The 21756-nt window shown below is 49.3% G+C and overlaps 1 protein-coding gene across 5 annotated transcripts in view; it reads right to left on the reverse strand.

Moving 5' to 3' along the window:
- trrap (transformation/transcription domain-associated protein) overlaps positions 1–21756 on the reverse strand; it is a 102052-nt gene that overhangs the window by 21683 nt on the left and 58613 nt on the right. For all 5 annotated transcript variants that reach the window (XM_030339571.1, XM_030339570.1, XM_030339568.1 and 2 more), the window contains 11 exons: positions 20556–20843; positions 19800–19937; positions 19360–19472; positions 18897–19032; positions 16260–16451; positions 12606–12801; positions 10745–10863; positions 9876–10022; positions 8846–8946; positions 6020–6221; positions 1069–1230 (listed from right to left, as the gene is read on the reverse strand). In XM_030339571.1, the coding sequence (XP_030195431.1) occupies positions 1069–1230; positions 6020–6221; positions 8846–8946; positions 9876–10022; positions 10745–10863; positions 12606–12801; positions 16260–16451; positions 18897–19032; positions 19360–19472; positions 19800–19937; positions 20556–20843 (1794 nt within the window). The remainder of the gene's footprint in view (positions 1–1068; positions 1231–6019; positions 6222–8845; positions 8947–9875; positions 10023–10744; positions 10864–12605; positions 12802–16259; positions 16452–18896; positions 19033–19359; positions 19473–19799; positions 19938–20555; positions 20844–21756) is intronic.

The raw sequence follows: 21756 nt of genomic DNA on the forward strand, positions 1-21756 counted from the left end.
ATGTGTTCATTCGGTCGGATTCAGACACACTAAGTAGGGCCTGGCGTCTCCGTGCCGACGGAAGTCTGCCCGTCACGGGCTCGATCGCGCGTCGGATCTCTGCGACGTTCCGCGGTTCCCCGCCACCCATCTCTAGCTCTCCCTCCTCTTCAGTCTACATCCATCTTCTTAAAATAATAAGAAAAAAAACGAATGTAAAACGGTCTCCTGATTGAAGTTCACACTTCATCACACTCACGGATCAAGTCTCTCACATCTTCCGTTCAACACCTGTCGCCTGGATAAAGTAAAGTGAAATAAACTAAACCTTTCCACCTGCGTTCAGAAGCCGTGCCGTCTCTTTAAGCCTGCCGGATCCTGCGCCGGCTCTCTCTCTGTGGCGGCGTGCTCCGGGAAACAGGAACCACGAGGGCTGTGCTTTGAAGATCACCCTCTTCACAAATTCCCCTTGGATATAATACTCCATTAACCGAAGCAAATGAGTCCCCCTCTTGAACAGTCTTAATTACAAACGCTGGTCTCTCCGTGCGGCAGCGTGCCGTGTTATTCCCAAACGATGCCGCGAACAAATAACGCACCAAACTAGCGATGGTGAGGGAATCTGAAACGCCTCATTTGGGAGAGGGGTCACACTTTGGCCGAGTGTGGAACCTTTGTGTCTCGGGGGAAGAACACGAGGAACAAGACGTGAGTGAGCAGCGTCGAGAGCCCTGAACCTACCACCAGGCAGAGCCTGGCTAAGATACACAATAAACCCAACAGTAAAAGACTCATGGAGTGAATGATGGGGATGTTAGGACAAGGACATGGGGCGCCGAAATGTCCTCGTTTTGGATTCTAAAACCCCCAATCTCCCTATGAGGTATATAATCATATAACCCTTCATCGATCGCAGCCCTGAGGTGCTTCACGGTTCGGCGTTTCACACTTTCACACAAAAACAAGCTACCGTGTAGCGACACTCCGCCGATGCGATCCAAGGGGGCCCCTTTCGACCTCGATCGCCGCATCCAATCCTCATCCAATCATGTGAGCCCCCCCCCCCCCCCTCCCCTTTCATACGCTCACCTGGCTTATCAGGTTGAGCAGTGGCTTGCCCTCCGACCCCACCAGGCAGGTCAGCAGCTGCGGTATCCACGCCAACCACTGGATGGGAGGCACGCCGATGCAGTACTTGTCCACGGCGTCCGCGAGGGTGTTCTTGTCGTCGAAGCTCAGCAGCCAAAGGACCTGGGAACAAAGATGGAGGGAGCGTCAAGGAGAGACGGGCGCGATATATATGAGAGATAGAACCAGAGGGAGGAGGGGAGACCGTAAGAGAGAAGCTGAGACAGAGCGACAGAGACCGTCAGAGCGACCGAGACCGAGACAGAGAAGGCGAGTGAGAAAGAGAGAGATAAAAGCGCAGGTGGCAGTTTGGCGGGGGGGGGGGGGGGGGGACAGACGGACTGTGACATGATTAAACACAGTAATTCCGTCATAACAGAGATCATAATATGCTAGATATCAGGTTCTAATGTGATTTCCGCCAGGCCCGGAGACGGGCTTTGGAGGCGATGGCGGTGCCATTACTCAGCTAAATGGGCTGGTCAGGGCGGTGCTCCCAGCGGGGCCGTGGCGGGCAGACAGGAGGGGATCGTGGGGATTTTAACCACGGTTCATTGGGCCATCAGAGCCGAGCTGGGGACGAGGCGGAGCATATCATTCATACGGGCGTCTCTCCTCGTGTGTGTGCATGGGTGAGTGTATGGATGTGTGCGCATGCGTGCGTGGTCGTGTGTGTATGGACGTGTGCCTGTTGATGATTGAGACGCTGCCCCCCCCCCCCCCCCCCCCCCCCCCCCCCCCCCCCTCCTTCGCCTTCCTAAGCGATGCAGGCCCCACAGCGTGGGTATAATTACTGATAATGACCGGTCATCTCCTCCCATCCATCAGCACCAGGCCCTGCCATGCCCAGACCGGTGCTCTGGGTGGCTTAGCACCAGAAGCCCTGCCCCCCTCCTTCTTCAGTGACAACATCGCCACGGCAACAGAAGATCTCCCCGCTCAGCGCCAGTGTCAACAAGCACGCAGCTTGCGATGATGAGTCGTTTCAGTAATTTCGTGCATCTTACAGGATTCTGTTAAGTAAATTTTGTGGTCAGCAAAATATTTAAGGATGTCTTATAAATATAATATATATATACAATATATATATATATATATATGTATAATATATACATATTTAGATATAAATTAATATACATAAATATACCAAATGTAAAATGTTTTTTCGGGGTTGGCAACGTCCCTATAAACGAACGTAATGGACTAATGAATGGCTGTTGTGCAAATAATTAATAGTTTCCAAGGAATCTTAATTCACACTAAATGAATGGACGGATAGCTGATGGAACATTTGGTGTGGTTGGTTAGTGTTGTGGCTGTGCTCTCTCACTAGGACGGAAGAGACTATATAAATATTAAGGTGTTTTGTGCGCGTCTTTGGTGAAAACGTGCATTTCTGGTTGCAAGAGAAAGCACTTTTGCTTCCTAGTCTAATGAAATACAAGGTGTATTTTTTGATTGGACAAGTCAGCTACAGACTGACATTGCTTTGAACAAGAAAAAAATGCCATAACTGTCAACGCCAGCATTCACAAAAGCATATAATAACATGGCTGCATTCCTATTCACTATAAGGCCTCTCTCCTACGGATTAGGAATGGAACATCTTGCAAGGTTTTAATAGATCCGTACAAGGCATTGGACAGCCAATCAGATTACACCAAACTAATTCATTAGTCAATTATTCAAAGGCCCAGATGTTTGATAGACAGATCGACCTACCAGCATTAGCAGTGGACTGTTACCACTGGTAACTAGTAGGCTAATCTACCCATAATCCAACTGGCTGGACAGTCCCATGTGTGATGTCACTATGGGTAGCTTCTGAAATGTCTTGTAACGGCTAATCCATCCCAAATATCCCAGAGGAAAACAGGGGCTCTTAAATGTCACTACCTGTCCTAATCCTACCCATTCAGACCCATTTTGTTAGCCGCTGCAGAATGGTATTTCCCTTATTTGTGCCATTTCCACCTCTAATAGTGTTGCCCATGGTTGGGGGAATCAGCAGGGCAACAGGAATGCCTGCTATGTTAAAAACCCTCAGGTTGGTGGGGGGGAGATATGCCCAACAGCATGGTGCAATATTTGCCACCTAAATATTTGGAGAGAGAGAAGAGGCAGAGCTTCATAGCACACAATCCTTCCATTAAGACATGTAGAAAAAAAGCGTTTTGCAGAGTTACGTCATAAACTGCCGTTAAGCAAATAATGGCAGAAACCTCAGAAGGAGTGGACATTTCTAGGATAGACAGGGAAGGCTTTATTTTCCTTTTGAAAGAGCAAGAGATATTATTACATGTCAGTATTCGCGTATGACTGATTAGTTTTGTTCAGTAAAATATATCACTGTTAAAACATGGATACAGCACACACACACACACACACACACACACACACACACACACACACACACACACACACACACACACACACACACACACACACACACACACACACACACACACACACACACACACACACACACACACACACAGAAATATTCCCTCAGTTGGGTAGAGCACGGAAGGAGGTGAGGGAGACATGGATATTAAGCTGCTAGGACGAACAAAGACAGGTGGTTGGTAAGAGGCCGTGGGGACGAACCCTTGAAGCCTGCATCTACTGTTTGATCATATAGAAGAAATTGGACCGGCAGTTAGGACTCGTTTTAATAATATCTTCTTATTGGCCCACTGATAAAAGGTCATATTAAGGAAGTACTCTAATTGGTTCAATTTCTAAATGTCAATGGCCCCATTTTCTTCCCCATTAGCAGGATGAAAGAAACTTCAGAATCTGATTAAAAGATTAAATTAATCAAATAAAGGGGGATGAACATGAAAATAATTTTTTTAAAGACTGGATAGAATAAAGTAATTAGGCAAGTATTGAATGTCTGGTATTGCACAATTTACTGTTCTTTTAACGCCCTTGATTTTGACTACATTGTGTGAGAATGGTCGCATAACAACACCATGGCGTAGCTCGACTGAAATGATTCCCAATCCTGCGTTCAAATGACCTCCGCTCAACACATGCACCACAGTCACCCATTCGCTCAAATGAAAACTAAATTCTGACACCCCCCGCTGCATGAAAAACCGAAGACGCAGTTCATCAGGGACCTCTCCAGGTGGAAGAACGGCGGAATCTGCACACCTCATCTCCACTCAATGTCACACGCTTGCGACGCGATTAAGATAACGGCTTACAAGGACCAATGGCTTGCACTGTGAGCAGCAGTGCGGCCATTTTGAAAGTGGCTCAAATCTGTGCTGTGTGCACTTTTGCAGTCCGTCTCCGTGCCAGTGGTGACCACTGCCCGCACCAACCTGCAGTGCGTTTGACCTTCTCGCCTTTCCGGTTCCTTCCGAGGGCCTCGTTAGGGAATGGAAACGTTTTAACAAGTTCCCGGGTCACGCCCGCCTTACACAACTAAACGAACGAGCACAATCGGAACAAATCTTTCCAGCGGAACGGAGGTCAAATACCTTGTGCTGGGGGGGGGGTTGCGCCTCGATAGGTCGATTGCCAAACATGGGCGGGATTGCCAAACGATGGTAGGGTCGGTGGTTAACGCTGGCGGGCGGACGGTTGTTCAGAGTCGCACCGGGATGTCAGGCTAGCTGGTCGGCTTTTAACAGCCCCCCGTGAACGGGCAGGTGTGCAGAAGGGCAGCGTATGAGGTGTCTTGACTGATTGAGCTCGGAGCCTTGGTGGTGCGATGCTTCTTGTACAACATATTCAGACCCCCCCCACACACACCACCACACACACACACACAGGTAACTGCTAGCTACTATAGGCTATAGGGGTGGATGTGGTTGTTAGTGAAAGGTCATAGGGCTGTGAGGGAGGAGGATCTGGGGAGACCATTAGCCCCCCTTGCCTCTCCAGGAGGGTCCAGTCCATGTGATTACCACTTGGAATGCCATCAATCAAACATCTACTTCCTGCCTTGGAATAGACTTGTGTAGGTGTAGGGGGGAGGGGGGGGGGAGTGGACGATGCTGAGGTATTTTGGTTGTCATGGTGAAAAAAACATCTGCTGAAATGTTTTAAGAGCTAACCTACCTGTGACGTTAAGACCAGAGGAAGTGTGCCTAAAAATGAGTGTGATTCACATGGAAATAGACTATTGTGTAGCCAAGATCATGACACTTAAATGAGCGCACATGTAGAGATGCTCATCGGCACCTCAATGTGCTTTTCTGAGCGACAATCTCGTTAAGTTTCTCTATCCTGTGTTCTTCAGACGTGCGCTTGTCAAATCTATAACGGGGAAGTTCATGAGGTGCACTGGCTACGATGTTGTCTTTCCGCGAGAAAATTAGAATGTTAATTTACTTTCTCTCATGCCACAGAGAGCATAAAGTTTGTATATTTATTTGAAAAAACACTAAACTGCTTGTTTCCCCCTCTCCCTCCAGTCATTAGTGGAGATGTGCTAAAGCGCGTGTGCCTTGCCAAGCGTCTAAATACCACCCATGTGCATGACGCTAATACACGACTAGCTTAATTAGCCCCACTCAAACCATTAAAGCATGGCAAAACTAAACTTCCTTTGCTCTGATGCTACCAATCACGCACCAGGTAAACAACAAAATAGCCCAATTTGAGATCTCATTTCATTCCCACCTCGAAAATCAAAGCTATTTTACCCAGTGTATTATCTGTGAATTATCCATGGCCATCTTTTTTTTTGTTCTTTTGAAAGCATTTTCGCAACGTCAGCCTCATGCACTGGGAAACACACAACTCTTCACGGCAAAAACACATAGCACCCTTGTCCCTTGTTGAACTGCAGGCTTGTGAATCATCTGTGAATGAACCATCTAACACTTCCGAAATCTTTTTTTTTTGCCATACACCAGCCTTTTGCAGTTCTGCAGCAGACCGTTCTGCTCACCTTCGCCAGGTACTTGCGGGACTTGCTCTCATTCTGGTGGCGGCAGGCGTGCAGGTAGCAGGTGATGGCCGACACACCCAGGTGGAGCTGCCGGTCCTTGACGAAGATGTTCTCCAGGTAGTCGCCCCACATCGCCCAGGCCTTCACCAGCACGTCGTGCATCTGCACAGCCGCAGAGAAGGCCTTGTTGGCCTCCTCCGACCTGGGTAACCGAACGAGAGGGGGAAGGATGTTAAAACCGAGACACTCATAAGGGGGGGGGGGGGGGGGGGTCCAACGGTTAGGGAGTTGGACGCCTGCCGAAGGTTTCTGGGTTCAATCCCCCATGTCTGCAGTCCACCTTTAGGAACCCTTGAGCAAGATGCCAAAGACCCCTACCAGCTCATTAACCGCATGCATCTAAAGAACAGGTAATCCTTTGGAGTTAACAGTCTTTTCTCCAATCGATTATATTACTTTTGTACTTTTTTTTCAACACAACAACAACGATAGTATCCACAGACATGGGAAGATACATGTCAACTGAGGGGGATATGAAAGAGAGGGAAAGAAAGGGCCGGGCGGGCAAGTTTATCAAAGGAGGGTTAGAATGATTGAGTGGCTGAGAGACAGATTATGATGACCGCTGAACCATGAATTATGTAACACACATCAATAAGCAGCATATTTCACATTTCATTCAACTTAATCCTTGATCCGCTCCCATCCGACCCTGACGTTGGAGAGTAAAGCACTAAAACGCTGGAGAAAAGAAATTAAGTCACTGGAGTTTGCGGGGGGGGGGGCGGGGGGGCGTCACTCGAAACCCGATACAGGTGGAGCTGAACGGAATACGCCGTGCAGATCAACGCTTTTAATACCGGCTGACATTCCCAATGAATCTCTCTCCATCTCGCGCCAAAGTGACAGAGAAGTGTCAAGGTAAAGAAAAATATAATGAGAAGATGAAGAACGCGGCGGCTGTCGGATCAATCTACCCGTGGAAAAACGCTTCTCCGGCGACCAAAAAAACGAAATTGCATCGGAAAACTTCCCGGGTGACGAAAGAGATCCCTGGGAAGTTGCGACCACAACATCCCTCCTCTAAAGGAGGTGGATAGTGCAGCGTCTCAGGACCTGCTCCATCATGATAAGCATCAGAATTCACTATGTGGTGAAGGGGCTTTGGGTGAAAGCACCTCCGCAACTCCACGATAGCCTTGCCCGGTACAGGCAGTCCGGGCTATATATGGGGCGTGGCCAGAGAGCAGGAGGCTAGGACACTCCAGGGGAACCCAGGCACGGGGGAGGGTTGAGGGGGGGTAGGGGTAGAGCTGGTGGGTCGGGGAGGAGGGGGCGGGAGATGGCTGCTTCGAAGAAGACAATTTACGCTGACAAGGGAAACATTCTGGATCATCAGCCGTTTTTGGCGCCGGGCTCCGACGCCCCCCTTTTGCCGCCGCTCTCGTTGGCACACTGCTTGAATAATTTCCAGCGCTCTCCGAGGCTTTGATTAATAAATAAGTGGAGCAGGACCTGGAGGGCATTACCCTGCAGTCAAAGAAACAGAGACCAGCCGCCCATACAGAGGAACGCCGAGCAGATGTGCTGAGCCCCCCGGCACCCCCCCCCCCCCCCCCCCCCCACAAGCACCTCCATTACAGCGCCGCTTTCAACCGCCACGGCACTGCATTAAAGCGTCTCCCCAGCCAATCAGCTATGATGGGCTATTATGACGGGCGTTTTGGCGTGTGATAAAGTAAACGAGGCCCTTGATCACTGTGGTGAGCGGAGCGGCAATCCTTATAGTACGTCTGTCTCCGGCATCAGGTGGCCTGTTCTGGGTTTATTTGTGAGTGTGTAAACGCGACCGGGTAAACCGGTAAACGGGGCGCGCAACGCCGCCACCGCCGTCGTCGGGTTGATCCAGTGCCTATTTAATAAAGCCAGGGCCGATCTCAATCACACACGCACACAGAAGTGTTCGTAGAAGGGCAGGAAACACACGAGCGTGTAGTTGACCGCTCTCCCTGTGCTCCGCGGCGAGCGCTCCCCACAGCGTGGAGGGGAAACTTAATGATTGTGTTAAACCCCCGTCGAGGTGGAGCCAGGTTCTGCTGATCCCAGAAATTCCCTGCAAATTGCCTCCAGTTAATTATTCGGCTGCACATACATTTAATAAGCCGTCCCCAATTTGCCTTTCACCCCTCAGGAGGGCATTGTGCCGAAAACGATGAGGGGGTAAGGGGGGGTGCACAGGGTGTGGGTGTGTGTGTGTGTGTGTGTGTGTGTGTGTGTGTGTGTGTGTGTGTGTGTGTGTGTGTGTGTGTGTGTCTGAGAAAGGCGGCTGTCTTTGTCGATGGGATGAACAGAGGGGAGAAAAAGAGAGCGAGCGAGCAAAAGAAAGAGTGATTACATTTCTGCCATTATGTTAAGCATATATCTTTATTCAGGGTATGTCCTCTAAAGAACGTCTGAATAATTGTGATCAATATAATTGAAGTTTTAAAAATGAACATAGGGAATTTAACTAAATTATACCATAAACTATTATAAATTTGAAATGTTGAATAATGAAGCTGGATTTGTTTTTCTACCGTCGTGATCTCTTTTACCTCTCAGTCACAGGCAAAAGCCATCTGAAAGGAATGTACGCGCTTTTTGATGAAAATTAAGCTTTCAGATTTATAAAAAGATTATTTTTGCTTTTGTTTAAATAATCGAGGGAAAATGCTCATTAGCGGGGGCCCTATCTGGTGTGCCCCAGACAGCTCCCGACAAACATCATCAAAACAAAAGGCCTTTAGAAGTGAGGCGTGACAGAGACGGACGGGCGAGGGGGCTTACTTGTTGATCTGAGCCAGGAACATGCCCTTTAGGGCGTAGAACTCTGCCGTCATCTCCTTGGTGAAGTACTTCAGGTTGGTCGACTCGATCACCTCAAGACCCTGCCAACACACACACACACACACACACACACACACGGATGCAAACACACACAGACGCAGGCACGCACGGATAGACACACAGGCACACACAAAAAGACACACACACACACATTAAGACACAGCCATAAAGACACACACGCACAAAAAGACACACAGAGAATGCAAAGGCAAAGCCATCAGTGCTAATGTCACAGTAAAACACTTTGGTCATGCTACGCTAGAGAACAGCGAAGTAGATGGCATGATAGTTTATCCAACACAAGGCTAAAATACAGAGCAGGAAAAAATAAAATGCACAGAGGAAGGAAAACAAGAGAGAAAATACAAAGAGGCTGCAAAGTGTTCATTAGGAAGAAAGTAAAGAGGGTTGGAAGAAGCTAAACTTCCATTAGGCTGAAGCTGTGATGAGTTGTCTCCTAAGTACTGCTGTGACAGACGATGGTGGTGGGGGGGGGGGGGTGGGGGGTTGAGAGAGAGAGAGAGAGAGAGAGAGAGAGAGAGAGAGAGAGAGAGAGAGAGAGAGAGAGAGAGAGAGAGAGAGAGAGAGAGAGAGAGAGAGAGAGAGAGAGAGAGAGAGAGAGAGAGAGAGAGAGAGAGAGAGAGAGAGAGAGAGAGAGACCACTGGCACTTTAAACGCTTGCGGTGCGTTGGTCTGACACTGTTAATCAGGGGCGCTCCACGGGCTTAAGAGCAAATTTCAGAGTTACACCCTCTTCCAAGTCTCTCCCCACTATAACTGTCCCCCTGTAGAACCAGCAACGTTCCTCTCCCTCCGGCCTAACAGGCCTTCAGCTACTGCTACCCACATACAAAATATATGCTGTGGACCCTCATCCTATAGTAAGAGTCTGGATGCGGGATCCACACTTAGTGCGCTGCTATTGGGCATGACGTGCAGTTCATATGTACAGGACATGAGGAGGGCTTACCTGCATGCACTCGTTCTTGCCCATGACACCGGCCAGCTGCAGGTAACACTTGACCTGCTGGCGGATCTTCTGGAAGCAGTCGACGATGGGCACGGTGGGGATGGTGTGGATGCGGCTCAGGATGTCCAGCGCCACGTTGACCAGACCCTGCGGGGAGAAACGGTATCCATGTGGGTGTTAAACCAAAACAATAACGGATCGCTTAAAAAATCTAAAGAAGGAAGGATTCAAAGTAGCCCAAATTAAATGATTCCGATAGTACAGGTTTAAAATGTTTTAGTCCTCGACCAAAAAGGTTCCCGGTTCAATCCTCATGGTCCACTCTACTGTATTGGTAAATCCCACTTGAGACACAATAGCCTAGGGCTGGGCAATTAATCAAATTTTGATCGCGATTTCGATTATAGCGTCAAACGATCACAAAATTAACAATCGTTTTTTTCAATTTTTATTTTTTATTTTTATGTTTTATAAAAAAGGGCAGAGCAGCTTGATACATATCTGTACATTATTTTAGATTGGAGAAATTTCTTTTTGACCATTTTGTGCATTTTCTTTCAAACTTCTCAGTTACAAAGTTTTTTTTTTGGGAGAGACATGCTGAATAAATACAACATGTTTTCAAACTCAAAAATAATCGTTTGAATAATCGCTTCAATATTGGCCAAAATAATCGATTTTTCCTATGATCGAGCAGCCCTAATAGCCCCTATCTGCTCATTAACCACATGCAAAAAACTTCAATACGATTTATCTTTAATGGAGCAAAATACGCCGGAACTGTTCCTCAAGTCGTCTTCAATTATGTTTTCAGTGGGCCCGATCTGAATCCCAAAGACCCCACCACCATCCCCCCCCTCCCGCCCTACCTGTTTGCGTCCGATCTTGCCGTACTGGATGATGGCCGAGGCCGAGGCGTGGACGCCCAGCATGGCGTTGTTGTTGTTGGGGTCGTGCTGCGTGTTCGTCTCATAGGCCGTCACTATGGCTACAGATGCGAAATAGAAAAAGAAAAAAAGAAAGTCATTCAATGGTTTCCGCCGATCCGCAGTATTCTACTGCGGTCGCCTGGGAAATGAATGCGGAGAATTGCGTCTTTTCTCTCAGTGAAACACGGCACCCCCGTAGAGACAGACATAGGTGGAAGATGGAGGTGGTGGGGTTGGACCAGCCTCATCTTGAGGATTTTCCGTCTGGACATTTCAATTTCGCTTCAACGTCTATAAACCGTAGAAAAGCAGCTGTCGTGTGGAGGAAGCCGCACTTTGTCAGGTTCTAGTCTCGGCTGCTGCAGGAATCCAGCTGTGGTGTTATTTTTCATATGATCATTAGCAATATTTGTATTATTATCATCATCATCATCATCATATCTGGGGCGCGGCAGAACATGAGTAGGAGCCCAGCCGCAGACTTCCAATTCTGCAGTGGCTGCCTCTGTGAACCGCTTTCAAAGTCACAGCAGGCGAGAGAGCTGAGCCACGGAGAACCCTAGGTGTAAAAGCCGCAGCGCCTGTGTGTGCATGTGCATGTGCGTGTGCGCGTGTGTGTGTGTGTGTGTGTGTGTGCGTGAGAGTATGTTTGGGAGGGAGTGTGTGTGTGTGTGTGTGTGTGTGTGTGTGTGTGTGTGTGTGTGTGTGTGTGTGTGTGTGTGTGTGTGGGTGAGTGAGTGCGAATACATATCGTATCCTGTAGTGAATTAAGCAAGGGTTTTTTGGAGAGCTGACATTTGGAAAAGGTACAGAGACCCTTGGGGGGCACGGTACATAGTGGCCTTTCAGAGAAGACCGCTTCCTAGGACTCCTGGAAATCTAAACATCAATCTGCGCGACGGGGAGAAACAGAGAGGTACGTGTGTGTGGTGTGCATGTTAGTGTGTGTGTGTCTGACTTTAAGCAGTCACATATAGGCGCAAATTCATAACTCTATGTGTATGGGTTTGAGGCTGCGTAAATACGCAAGGTAATTCTGTGTGCACCCGGGGAGGGGCTAGGGAAAGGTTTCTTTGAAAGAAATAGAGTGGGGTCGGGGGGGTAAATAAACCAGAGGGAGATGGGGAAAGAGAGACAGACGTACAGAAAAGGGAAATGAGATATGACAAGGAGAGTGTAACAGACACGAAAATAAAGAGATAATACATTTGTTTTCTGCCCTCAATTCAACAACACATAATATTAGAGCTGTCAAGCGATTAAAATATTTAATCGTGATTAATCGCATCAATGTCATAGTTAACTCTAATTAATCGCAAATTCTTTTTCTATGTTAAATATCCCTTGATTTTTTTGTCCCATAATTCTTCTCATTTTAATTCTCTTATCAACATGGTGAAGTGCATCAGCTTGCCTTGTGCAAATGATTTTTTATTGATAACAACATTGGCATATACACTGATCAAAACAGGACGATACAAAAAGAGAGCCTATAGTGCAATTAAACGACTGCTTTGAACAAATGTCATTTGAACATAGCAGTCAGGCTACTGCTTCTTTGTTTTGAGCCGAAGAAAAAAGAAAAAAAAAGTTTTTTTATTTTTTTTAATAAAAGAATTGCGTTAATCGCGCGATAAAAAAAATAACGCCGTTAAATTTGGTTTGCGTTAACGCCGTTAATAACGCGTTTAACTGACAGCTCTACATAATATTAATCGTCCTCATCAGGTGGGCACCCCGATACTCCGCCACAGCCGCACTTTAACTACCCACAATGCAACGGGAGCGGCGCTGAGCGTACCCTGGTAGTGATGCTGGCGCCACATGAAGATGCTGCTCCAGTGGGAGAGGTCGTCGGACACGATGGGCAGCCGGTTCCTCCAGGTCTTCACCACCGTCTTCATGTCGTGCAGGCTGGTGTTGCGGCCCAGGCTGGCCGGCTGCAGGCCCGCGTTGATCTGCGCCGCCTCCTGGAGCTCGATGATCTGCTGGGCCGCCTGGGTGGAGGTGGGGTGGGGGTCGGGGGGGGGTGGTGGGGGTCACGTTAGGACCCGGGGTAGACACAGACCAGGTCGCTTCCGGGCGATAATTTATTTGTGCATTTTTACGTTTTATTGTAGAGTGAGAAAGAGAGAAGATATGGGAGATAGAGGGGAGGACATGATGCTAAGGACCACGGGCAGGAATCAAACCCGGGTCGCTGGGGTCAGGACTGAGCCCGTACGGTACTCGCTCTCCCGGTGAGCCACCGGTACGCCCGAACTTGTGCGACTTTTAACGCAAAAGGAAGACAACGGGAAAGGCTGTAAGTGAGACGGTGCGTCGGGCGACGGCGTTGATAAAACACACACACACACACACACACACACACACACACACCCCAAGGAGGGAATGAAAAGCAAAGCCGGATAAATGGCTCCAGCGGAGTTAAGGTCTCGGAAGACAAAAGAAGCTACAGATCCGAAGCGGGTTAGATACTGCCTGGGCACAGTTGACATGAGGAAACTTGAATCTTATCAAGCCCCTTTGTATTAATCTAGGCGATGGGCCAGAGCGCGGCATTGGAGGGGGGGGGGGGGGGGGGGGTTGTGTTAGTGAAGTGGGGGGGAGGTTGCTTTCTGAGAGAGCCGGAATGGGGGACAGATAAAAAAAGAGGAAGCTATTCCACAAACTCGGTTGAAAAATAATGAAACCGAGAAACAAAAATCTAAAGTGAAAGAAGTGCAAAGGTGGACCGTAAGAAAGAAAAAAACGCAAAAAAAAACGGAAGTGGTATGAGCCATAAAAGACCCTAAGTGGAGGGGGGGGGGTAAAGAAAACAAGCGGTGAGGGAGGAAGTGACGGACACAGAGATGAACAGAGCCTGGGAGGTTAGAGGGAGATGGCGGGGGGCCGCGGAGGTGGGGTCATTAGGCTCCCTCCGCGCTCCACTGATGGCTCCTGTGGTCCAGCCCAGAAGCCATTAGGCCACTGTAGCGCGACGTCACCGGACACATCCGCACCCCGGGGGAGGGGGGGGGGGGGGCACTGAGAGTGGACGCCAAATGGACGGATCAAAGCGGCTTATCGGCTATTTACCGCCGGAGACGGCCCGATAATGACCGGCCGCGGCTCTGCCACAAATCCCCCCCCCCCCCCCCCCCCGCCCTCACCCTTCCCTCAGAAAAGATGGCATTATTTCGACCGCTGATTAGTTTGTCGGAGGGAGAGGGAAGACGGAGAGGGAGAGGTAGGAAAATGTGAAAATGATAAGCCGTGCCCCTTCCGTCCCTTTCATGTGGCAAAGGAGGTCTTCATCGATTCGGGCCAAAGCCGTATTAGTATTAGTTTTTTTAACGCATAATCAATCACTCTATTATGGCCGCCCATCCTTCAATATTAATAGTGTGGCTGCTGATCAATGGCTCGGGTGATAATCCGATCGACCCGTCAGTCAGTGGCGGGCACCGGGATTCGATGATGGCTTGATTTAAAGAGGGATTTGTGCACCCCCGCCCCCCACCCAACACCACTGTTATTCTCAGCAGCCAAGCCCAAGCTATTCATTTTCCAGGGCTGAAGGAGTTGTGGGTTTGAGATATAGAGTCGGGGATGGAGATTTACAACACGCTGCTCCACTGGGCAGAAGAATAAATAGCTTGTTTTCCCTTGGCTAGGATAAATAATTGGACCGCACATATGCAAGCAGGCATGCATTAAGACAAGCACACTAAGCACGCACATGCTCACTGACGCAAGCACACACACACTAGAGCTATACTAGCGCTGAGACACTAGATAGAGCATGCACTTAACACACTCTCTCTCACCACACACACACACTCTCTCTCTCACACCACACACACACACACACACACACACACACACACGATAACAAAGAATATCGCCAGCGGATTCCAATAGCCGTTTTTTAAAAGATAAACTCCCCTGAATCATAGCTGTGCTGAAGGCTGCCCCACCCCCCACCGTCTAAACTAAATAAATTAGGCAATGCAATATTTTTCACAATTATCTGTTAATATCAGCTGATAGCCTATTCCTAACCTCCATTCAAGCATTCCCATTTATCATGTAAATGTAATTCTGCCGCAGGTATTTAATCAAATGCTATCTGACGGCAGCGCGGTAATTACAGCCATTCTAAACTAACTCCCTCATTCCCGCTCTCTCTCTCTCTTTTTCCCCTCTTTCTCTTCAGCTCCTTCACTTCCCAGCTAATTCTCTCCCTATATCAGTTTTCTTTTTCAATTATCATCTCATCATTTTCTCTCCCTTTTTCCATCTAGGTCCTCTTCTGTTTTAATTTCTCTAAGCCTCTTTTTCTCCTTATTACCTATTTTCAAGAAGAGAAAGGTAGACAGGGACAAAGAAACAGAGAGAGGGAGACAGAGACACAAAGAGAGCGAGAGAGCTAGAGAGAAACAGAAACACAGAGCAAGAGAAAGAGAGACAGAGACTGAGAAAAAGAGAGGGACAGAGACTGAAAGATGGAGTGGGTTATCGCGTCCCTTGACAACGTAATGCCTGGCGGCTACTGATGAAGTATCTCTTGACAGACGGCTCTCGAATTGCTTTATTCCAATAAGGCAAAACTACTCATAGTCTCCTTACATCCTGACTTCTTATATTCTCAAAGCTCCCGCACTACGCAGCCACTGTGTAGAACAAGGAGATGTGTGTGTGTGTGTCCTATGAGGGCAGACATGGTGGTTGTTTTTAGTTTTCGCCGTCTTTTCTCCTTTATGGTTTATTGTTTGCCAGAGTCTACTGTTTGCAAGAGTTCACAAAAATAGAAGGAGGGGTTTTACCCTACAGAGTAACAACATCAACCCTGATCTAGAATAGACTGTGTGTGTGTGTGTGTGTGTGTGTGTGTGTGTGTGTGTGTGTGTGTGTGTGTGTGTGTGTGTGTGTGTGTGTGTGTGTGTGTGTGTGTGTGTGTGTGTGTGTGTGTGTGTGTGTGTGTGTGTGTGTCTCTCATATGAGTGCAGGCATTGTGTTTTGGTTCATATTCATGTATTTCTTCAAAACATAATACAGATATATTTATATTTGCGGATGAGCACATTATATTTTAAACAAACCCTCACCAAGATAAGATGTTTTGCCCTACTTAATGCCAACAACAACACATCTAACTTTGGGTTAACATTCAGGCCACACACTGCAGAGGAGAGTGTGTGTGTTGTGAGTGTATACGTGTGTCCAATAGAAAGATATTCAAGTGTCAAGTGTGTGCAGGTGTTTGGCGTAAAAATACAAAAATGTGCTTGTTACTTGCAAAATTCTCGACAACTAGTTAGAGGTGTGAGGGACGGAGAGACAGAGACAGAGAGAGAGAGAAAGAGAGAGAGAGAGACAGAGAGAGAGAGAGAGAGAGAGAGAGGGAGGGATAGAGACAGAGAGGGAGACAGAGAGACTTCCGTGCGTGCATGAGTGCGGCGTGCGTTCGTACCTGCAGCAGGGGTGTGTGCACGTGGGAGACGATATGCGGCAGCCGCCTCCACTCCCGGATGGCCAGGCTGGAGGCCATCTCCACCAGCCTCTCGATGTAGGTGAGCTGCTGCTCCTCCGGGTGGCAGATGGCCAGGTAGCCGCGGTGCATGTTCACCTTCCACGCCATCTCCTTGGGACAGCTCAGCTCCACCTGATCACACACAGACGCACAGACACACACGTTAATGTTTTTCTCTGGATCTAGGTTTGAATCCCAGTGCGCCTGAAAATGTTCCTTGTAAAAGGAACATTTTCAAAAGCAGTGACACTGAAAAGACAACATCAAACACGAACCGGGGACAAAAGAAAACCCCCGTCGGATAGGAAGCCACACGGAAACCGGCCGCGACCGGATCCGTACAGTTCAATTAAGCGAAATCGTCCGTCAAGAGAGCGGGGGGAGGATCCAGAACGCGGTCGCACCTTCTCGCACAAAAGGGACGACTCTGGCCAAACACCGCCTCCTCCCTCCATTCATCCTACAGGACTTTTGTGTTAATGAATAATCAACATGTCTCGTCTGACGAGAAGGGAAAAGGCCATCGCCATTGATTAAAGCGCCGAGTGTGTTAACCGAGCCGCGGCGCACAACAGCCCGCGGCGGATTGGCTCCGTGTGTGGGAGGGTGTGACAGCGCCTCGCCCGTGTACCTGTTCTCCGAGTAAGATCGATTAATTCCGTGTCAAATAGAGAAAGTGTAAACAATGATCGGGTGTGAGAAGTCGCATGGTGTGTGTGTGTGTGTGTGTGTGTGTGTGTGTGTGTGTGTGTGTGTGTGTGTGTGTGTGTGTGTGTGTGTGTGTGTGTGTGTGTGTGTGTAAGAGATGTAAATACAGGTGGGTGTGTGCGTGTGATGGTGTATGAACCAGCTCAATTAGCAGACAAAAGAAGGCTGGGTGAAGTGATGGCTCGTATGGTTAACCCATAGCAGCGAGCGTGAGTGTTTAGTATCAGCGTGCGTGCTGGAGCGAGAGTTTATTTCAGTGAACAAACATAAAGGAAACAACGGAGGAAGGAAAAACGATCGGCATGCCTTAACAGGAGGAAATAGTGGAATAGGTGAGAATGTCTGTGAGTGAATGTCTGTGAGTGAATGTCTGTGCTCATGACGTGCACGAGCTCTCTCTCTCTCTCCCTCCCTCTCTCCCTCACCATCTCTCTCCCCAGTGGAGGAAATTACAACAATCGGTCAAGGCGCACTTATCAGGGCAACGTGTGATGAATATCCCCCAGTCAGGGCCGCCCTTATCAAGGGCCGGCGTTAATTGAAAGTGGGGACATTTGGACTTTGCCTGAGAGGCGGGAGGAAGGGTGAGCGAGGGAGGCAGGGAGAGCGAGGGAGGCAGGGCGGGCGAGCGACTGCATCGCCTTGCCGCTGATGTGGCGGAGTCTGCGGTGGCGACGGAGGGCGGCTGTCTTCTTCTGCACATAAAACAAATCATCTAGCAGCAGATGCCCGAGTAATTATTCACACACACAGCTGCCGTAAATATTAGCAGCTCAGGCCCTGAGCAACGCCGCTGAGGGGGAGAGAGGGAGAGGAGGGAGCAGAGGGGGCCGAGAAGGGGGTGGGGAAAGAGAGCGAGAGAGGGGGGAGAGAGGGGGGAGGTTGAGAGAGAGGGGGAGGGAGACAGACAGACAGAGATTAAGGGTTGGCAGAGAGAGTGAGAGAGAGGGGAAGGAAATGTAGAGGGTAGAGAGAGATTGAGTTGGTGGGCGGGGGGGGGGGGTGAGTGAACAGAGAGAGTGAGCACAACAGAGGAAAGAGGGAGAAGATGGGCCATGAAATACTTCACAAACAAAAAGGGGAAAGAGGAAATTAAGGGATAAACAAAGGGCAAAAGAAGAAAAGGAGACACATTAACCATGAGGGAGGGTGAGGCGGGAGAGGGGCGGGTGAAGGAAAGGGGAGGCGGTGAAAGGGTGTACGTGAGCGTGCGCTGGCCATCCAGACAATTTAATTAGGTGTCACCTTTAGGACGAAGCGGCTCAATGGATTGGTTCCAAGTCTCCTTGAAAGAGCAGCGCAGGAGTATTTGTTGTGTGTCAGGTACTATCACACTCTCAAGGCCCGCCTACACTTTGTTTTAGAAAACATGACGCCAATAAATTAGAGGATCCAAAGAGCCTGAACACAGACTCCACGGCCGCTCGCTCTGGCTGCCCACCTCGCTGATGGGAAAAGGGGGGCTATATCTAGTTAGGTTGCGTCGCTCTGATTGAAGGTTGGACGTTATATATATATATATATATATATATATATATATATATATATATATATACACGCCGCCCAGCACTGAACGCTGGTAACAAAATAAAAATGGGTATAAGAAATTGAAAGTTACTGCTAAGTGTTTTTCAAGGAGGCTGGTTTATCAGGAGCTGATTTGAGAGAGCCTCCACATAGGGGTGTGTGTGTGTGTGTAAGTGAGTGTGCGTAATTGTGCACATGAGTGTGCACGCGCATGCGCGCATGCACGCGTGCCTGAGTGTGCGGACGCGCCTAATTCCGACAGCGCCGCAACAATCATAGCAGCTTGCGTCGGGACGCGTTTCCCGCCGTGCGGCCCCGGCGCCGTGGCGAGCGCGTCCTCACCTGCACCAGGGCCTCCTTCATGGCGGCCCAGTTGGAGACCCTCCAGGCACACTCCAGCACCAGGTAGGGGTTGGAGTGTCCTTTGGACTGGCCGTACTCCGTCAGTGGCTCCCACTGGTTCAGCTCCTTGGAGCAGCTGGAGGGGACAGGGGGAGAGGGGGACACCAGGGCCATGAGGCTGGGGAGCTGTGGTCACGCCCAGAGCACCCAGCACTGTTTCCTTTGCCATCTCCGTAGACGCTGTCGTTTTTTAGTTTTATTTGGCGATCTGCTTATTTCATAACTCACACACACACTTGATGATAATTTCCTTTCGTTTGTATTAAAATTCCTCACTGGTCCAGTTAAGAGCGACGGGGCGGCAAAAGGGCCAATTACACAATAAAATGTTTTAGTGGAAGTCGTAAAAGAAACCAGCAGTAATAATCATCCTAATAAAAGCGGGGCCCGCCTCCTGGCCTACCGGATCCAGTGGTCCTCACAGAGCTGGTACTCGGGGAAGATGGCGGGGGACACGCTGTTGCGCTCATGCTCCTTGCGGGCCTTGTCGGTCGCCTTCTCGTAGCTCTCTTGTGCCTGGGGAACACAGTAAGTTTAGCAGCACGTCTCTCCAGAAGCAGCACCTTTGAGGTCAAAGACTGCCTGCTCTGATCTTATCAGCATACATGTTTTACAAACACTACCCCACGGAAGGGGTTTGCGGAATCATTAGTAAGCAATGTCACTGACTACAAACAGACCGCACAATGAGAGCACAATATACTGTAGCAAAGAGAATCATTTAACAAGGTAACGCTTAAGAACGGGTCCTCAAGCTTTCAGACACTGTTTGAGTAACCCCAGACGCTGCGCTAAGATCAAACAAACAGCACAAAAATAGAGACGGAGGAGACGTGTCCTCACTTGTTCGAAGAAGCCATGTTGCTCGTAGGCGATGGCGGTGGCCGTCTCGGGGAACTTGCACCTCTTCTGCCACAGGCCCGCCCACATGTCCTCCTCCTGCAGCAGGGAGTAGAGCTCCGCCAGGGAGTCCAGGATCTCCTGGTGGGCAGAAGGAGACGGGAGGATACATCAGAGGTCCCAATAATCACCAACACTTCACTGGCGGACGGCCGCACGCTCTTATTTTGAATGTGGAATGTGCATCTATATCATGGGCTGTCACAAAGATCATGCACTCATTTTATTTCCAAATCTTTCCAAATCCCTTGGTAGTCGCTCCGACCGCTCCCCGTTTGCCTTGTAAATGGCCGTGCAGTAAAGCGTTGCCTCACTTACTAAATGCGATCAAATCGCTACGCTCACTTTTCTGAGCGCCAGAGCCCTAAACTCTGGCGCCAAGACGGAAACCAAGGCGAGAGACATCGAATTCCAACGACCGGTAAAACCACACTGTGCGGCCATCAAATGATACCGCCCAACTCTTGTGTTTGCGTCTTGCCTGGCGGCAGTTAATCAATAACAAACACTCTTCGACCCAATCCAAAACCTTCTACACGACGGATGGGCCGATCGAGGCACTCAAACGCCTCGAGACATCTCGGAATGCAACCGCCGTGACCTGGCCTCTAGATTACAAACTCATTGGTACACTCCTGCCCTAATCGGTGGGGTGTACCCCACCTGTACCACACCTGGTGCGGGTCTACCTGCCCTTACCTGCTGGGGCGGGCTGATGCTCTCCTGCTCGTAGAACTCGGTGCTCTGCTTGGGCTTGCCGTGCAGGCTGAGGCCCTTCTCGAAGGCCTGCTGCTCCAGCATGATGGTGGAGCGCAGCCACAGGTTGTGGGTCTTGCCCAGGTACTTGAGCACGCACGGCCGGATGGGGATGGGCGGCACGCACTGGGACATGGCCTCCACGAAGCAGTTGAGGGCGGAGGGCTGGCAGTCACGCTGTGCCTGGTGGCTGCCGCTGCACAGGAAGGGGCTCATCTCGCCCGACAGCGTCTGGACGGAGGACAGGGGAGCGGAAGAAACTTTTGTTACAACTTTTGTTTTTGATCGACTTTTGTGAGTCTAAGGACAGGGCATTGGAGAGAGAGAGAGAGAGAGAGAGAGAGAGAATGCCTATGAAGCACAGGGACTTGATGAACTCACTATGACTAGTTGGTTCAAGCGGTCCAACTTTATACAAAGAGTGCTTCTCCTGCAAACCTGTGCTTCAAAGGGAAGCATCGACGACGAGAACAAGAACTATCGATATTCCGTGCCAACGTTTTTAAACTTCAAAACACACAGACGAACCGTTGGTGGGAGTGATTGGTTCCCCGGCAGTTTGACAGGCGATGGTGGACATTAATGCCCCCCCCCCCCATTCCTTGGAAATGGAGTTGAAAGATTGCGCGTGTCATCCCGTTCAAAATGAAAGGTAAATTAGCATTCGATTCCGGGTCCATAATTGAAGGATGTGCTGACGGCTAAGCTCATCAAGCTAGATAAACCACTCCATTTACCCAATCAATTAAAGTAATATGAGGCGGGAAGGCTCAGCGTGCGGAATAACACCGCTGTGTTAAGCCGCCAGCGCACACGCGAGCACGCTCCGCACTTTCCACGCCGCTGCGGAGCGCGGGGTTGAAAACAACATGGTTTGGCGTTTTTCTATTTCCAGGGCCTATTTCGGAGGTGTAGTTGGTGTAGCTCAATCACTTCAAATCAAAGGCTTTCAACGACTCTCTAAATACTCCAGGCATCTGGTTCATTAAACTCATTACAGGCCTCTCTCTCTCTCTCTCTCTCTCTCTCTCTCTCTCTCTCTCTCTCTCTCTCTCTCTCTCTCTCTCTCTCTCTCTCTCTCTCTCTCTCTCTCTCTCTCTCTCTCTCTCTCTCTCTCTCTCTCTCTCTCTCTCTCTCTCTCTCT

This window comes from Gadus morhua, chromosome 18 (genome assembly GCF_902167405.1).
Source record: "Gadus morhua chromosome 18, gadMor3.0, whole genome shotgun sequence".
In the NCBI taxonomy this organism is placed as follows: Eukaryota; Metazoa; Chordata; class Actinopteri; order Gadiformes; family Gadidae; genus Gadus; species Gadus morhua.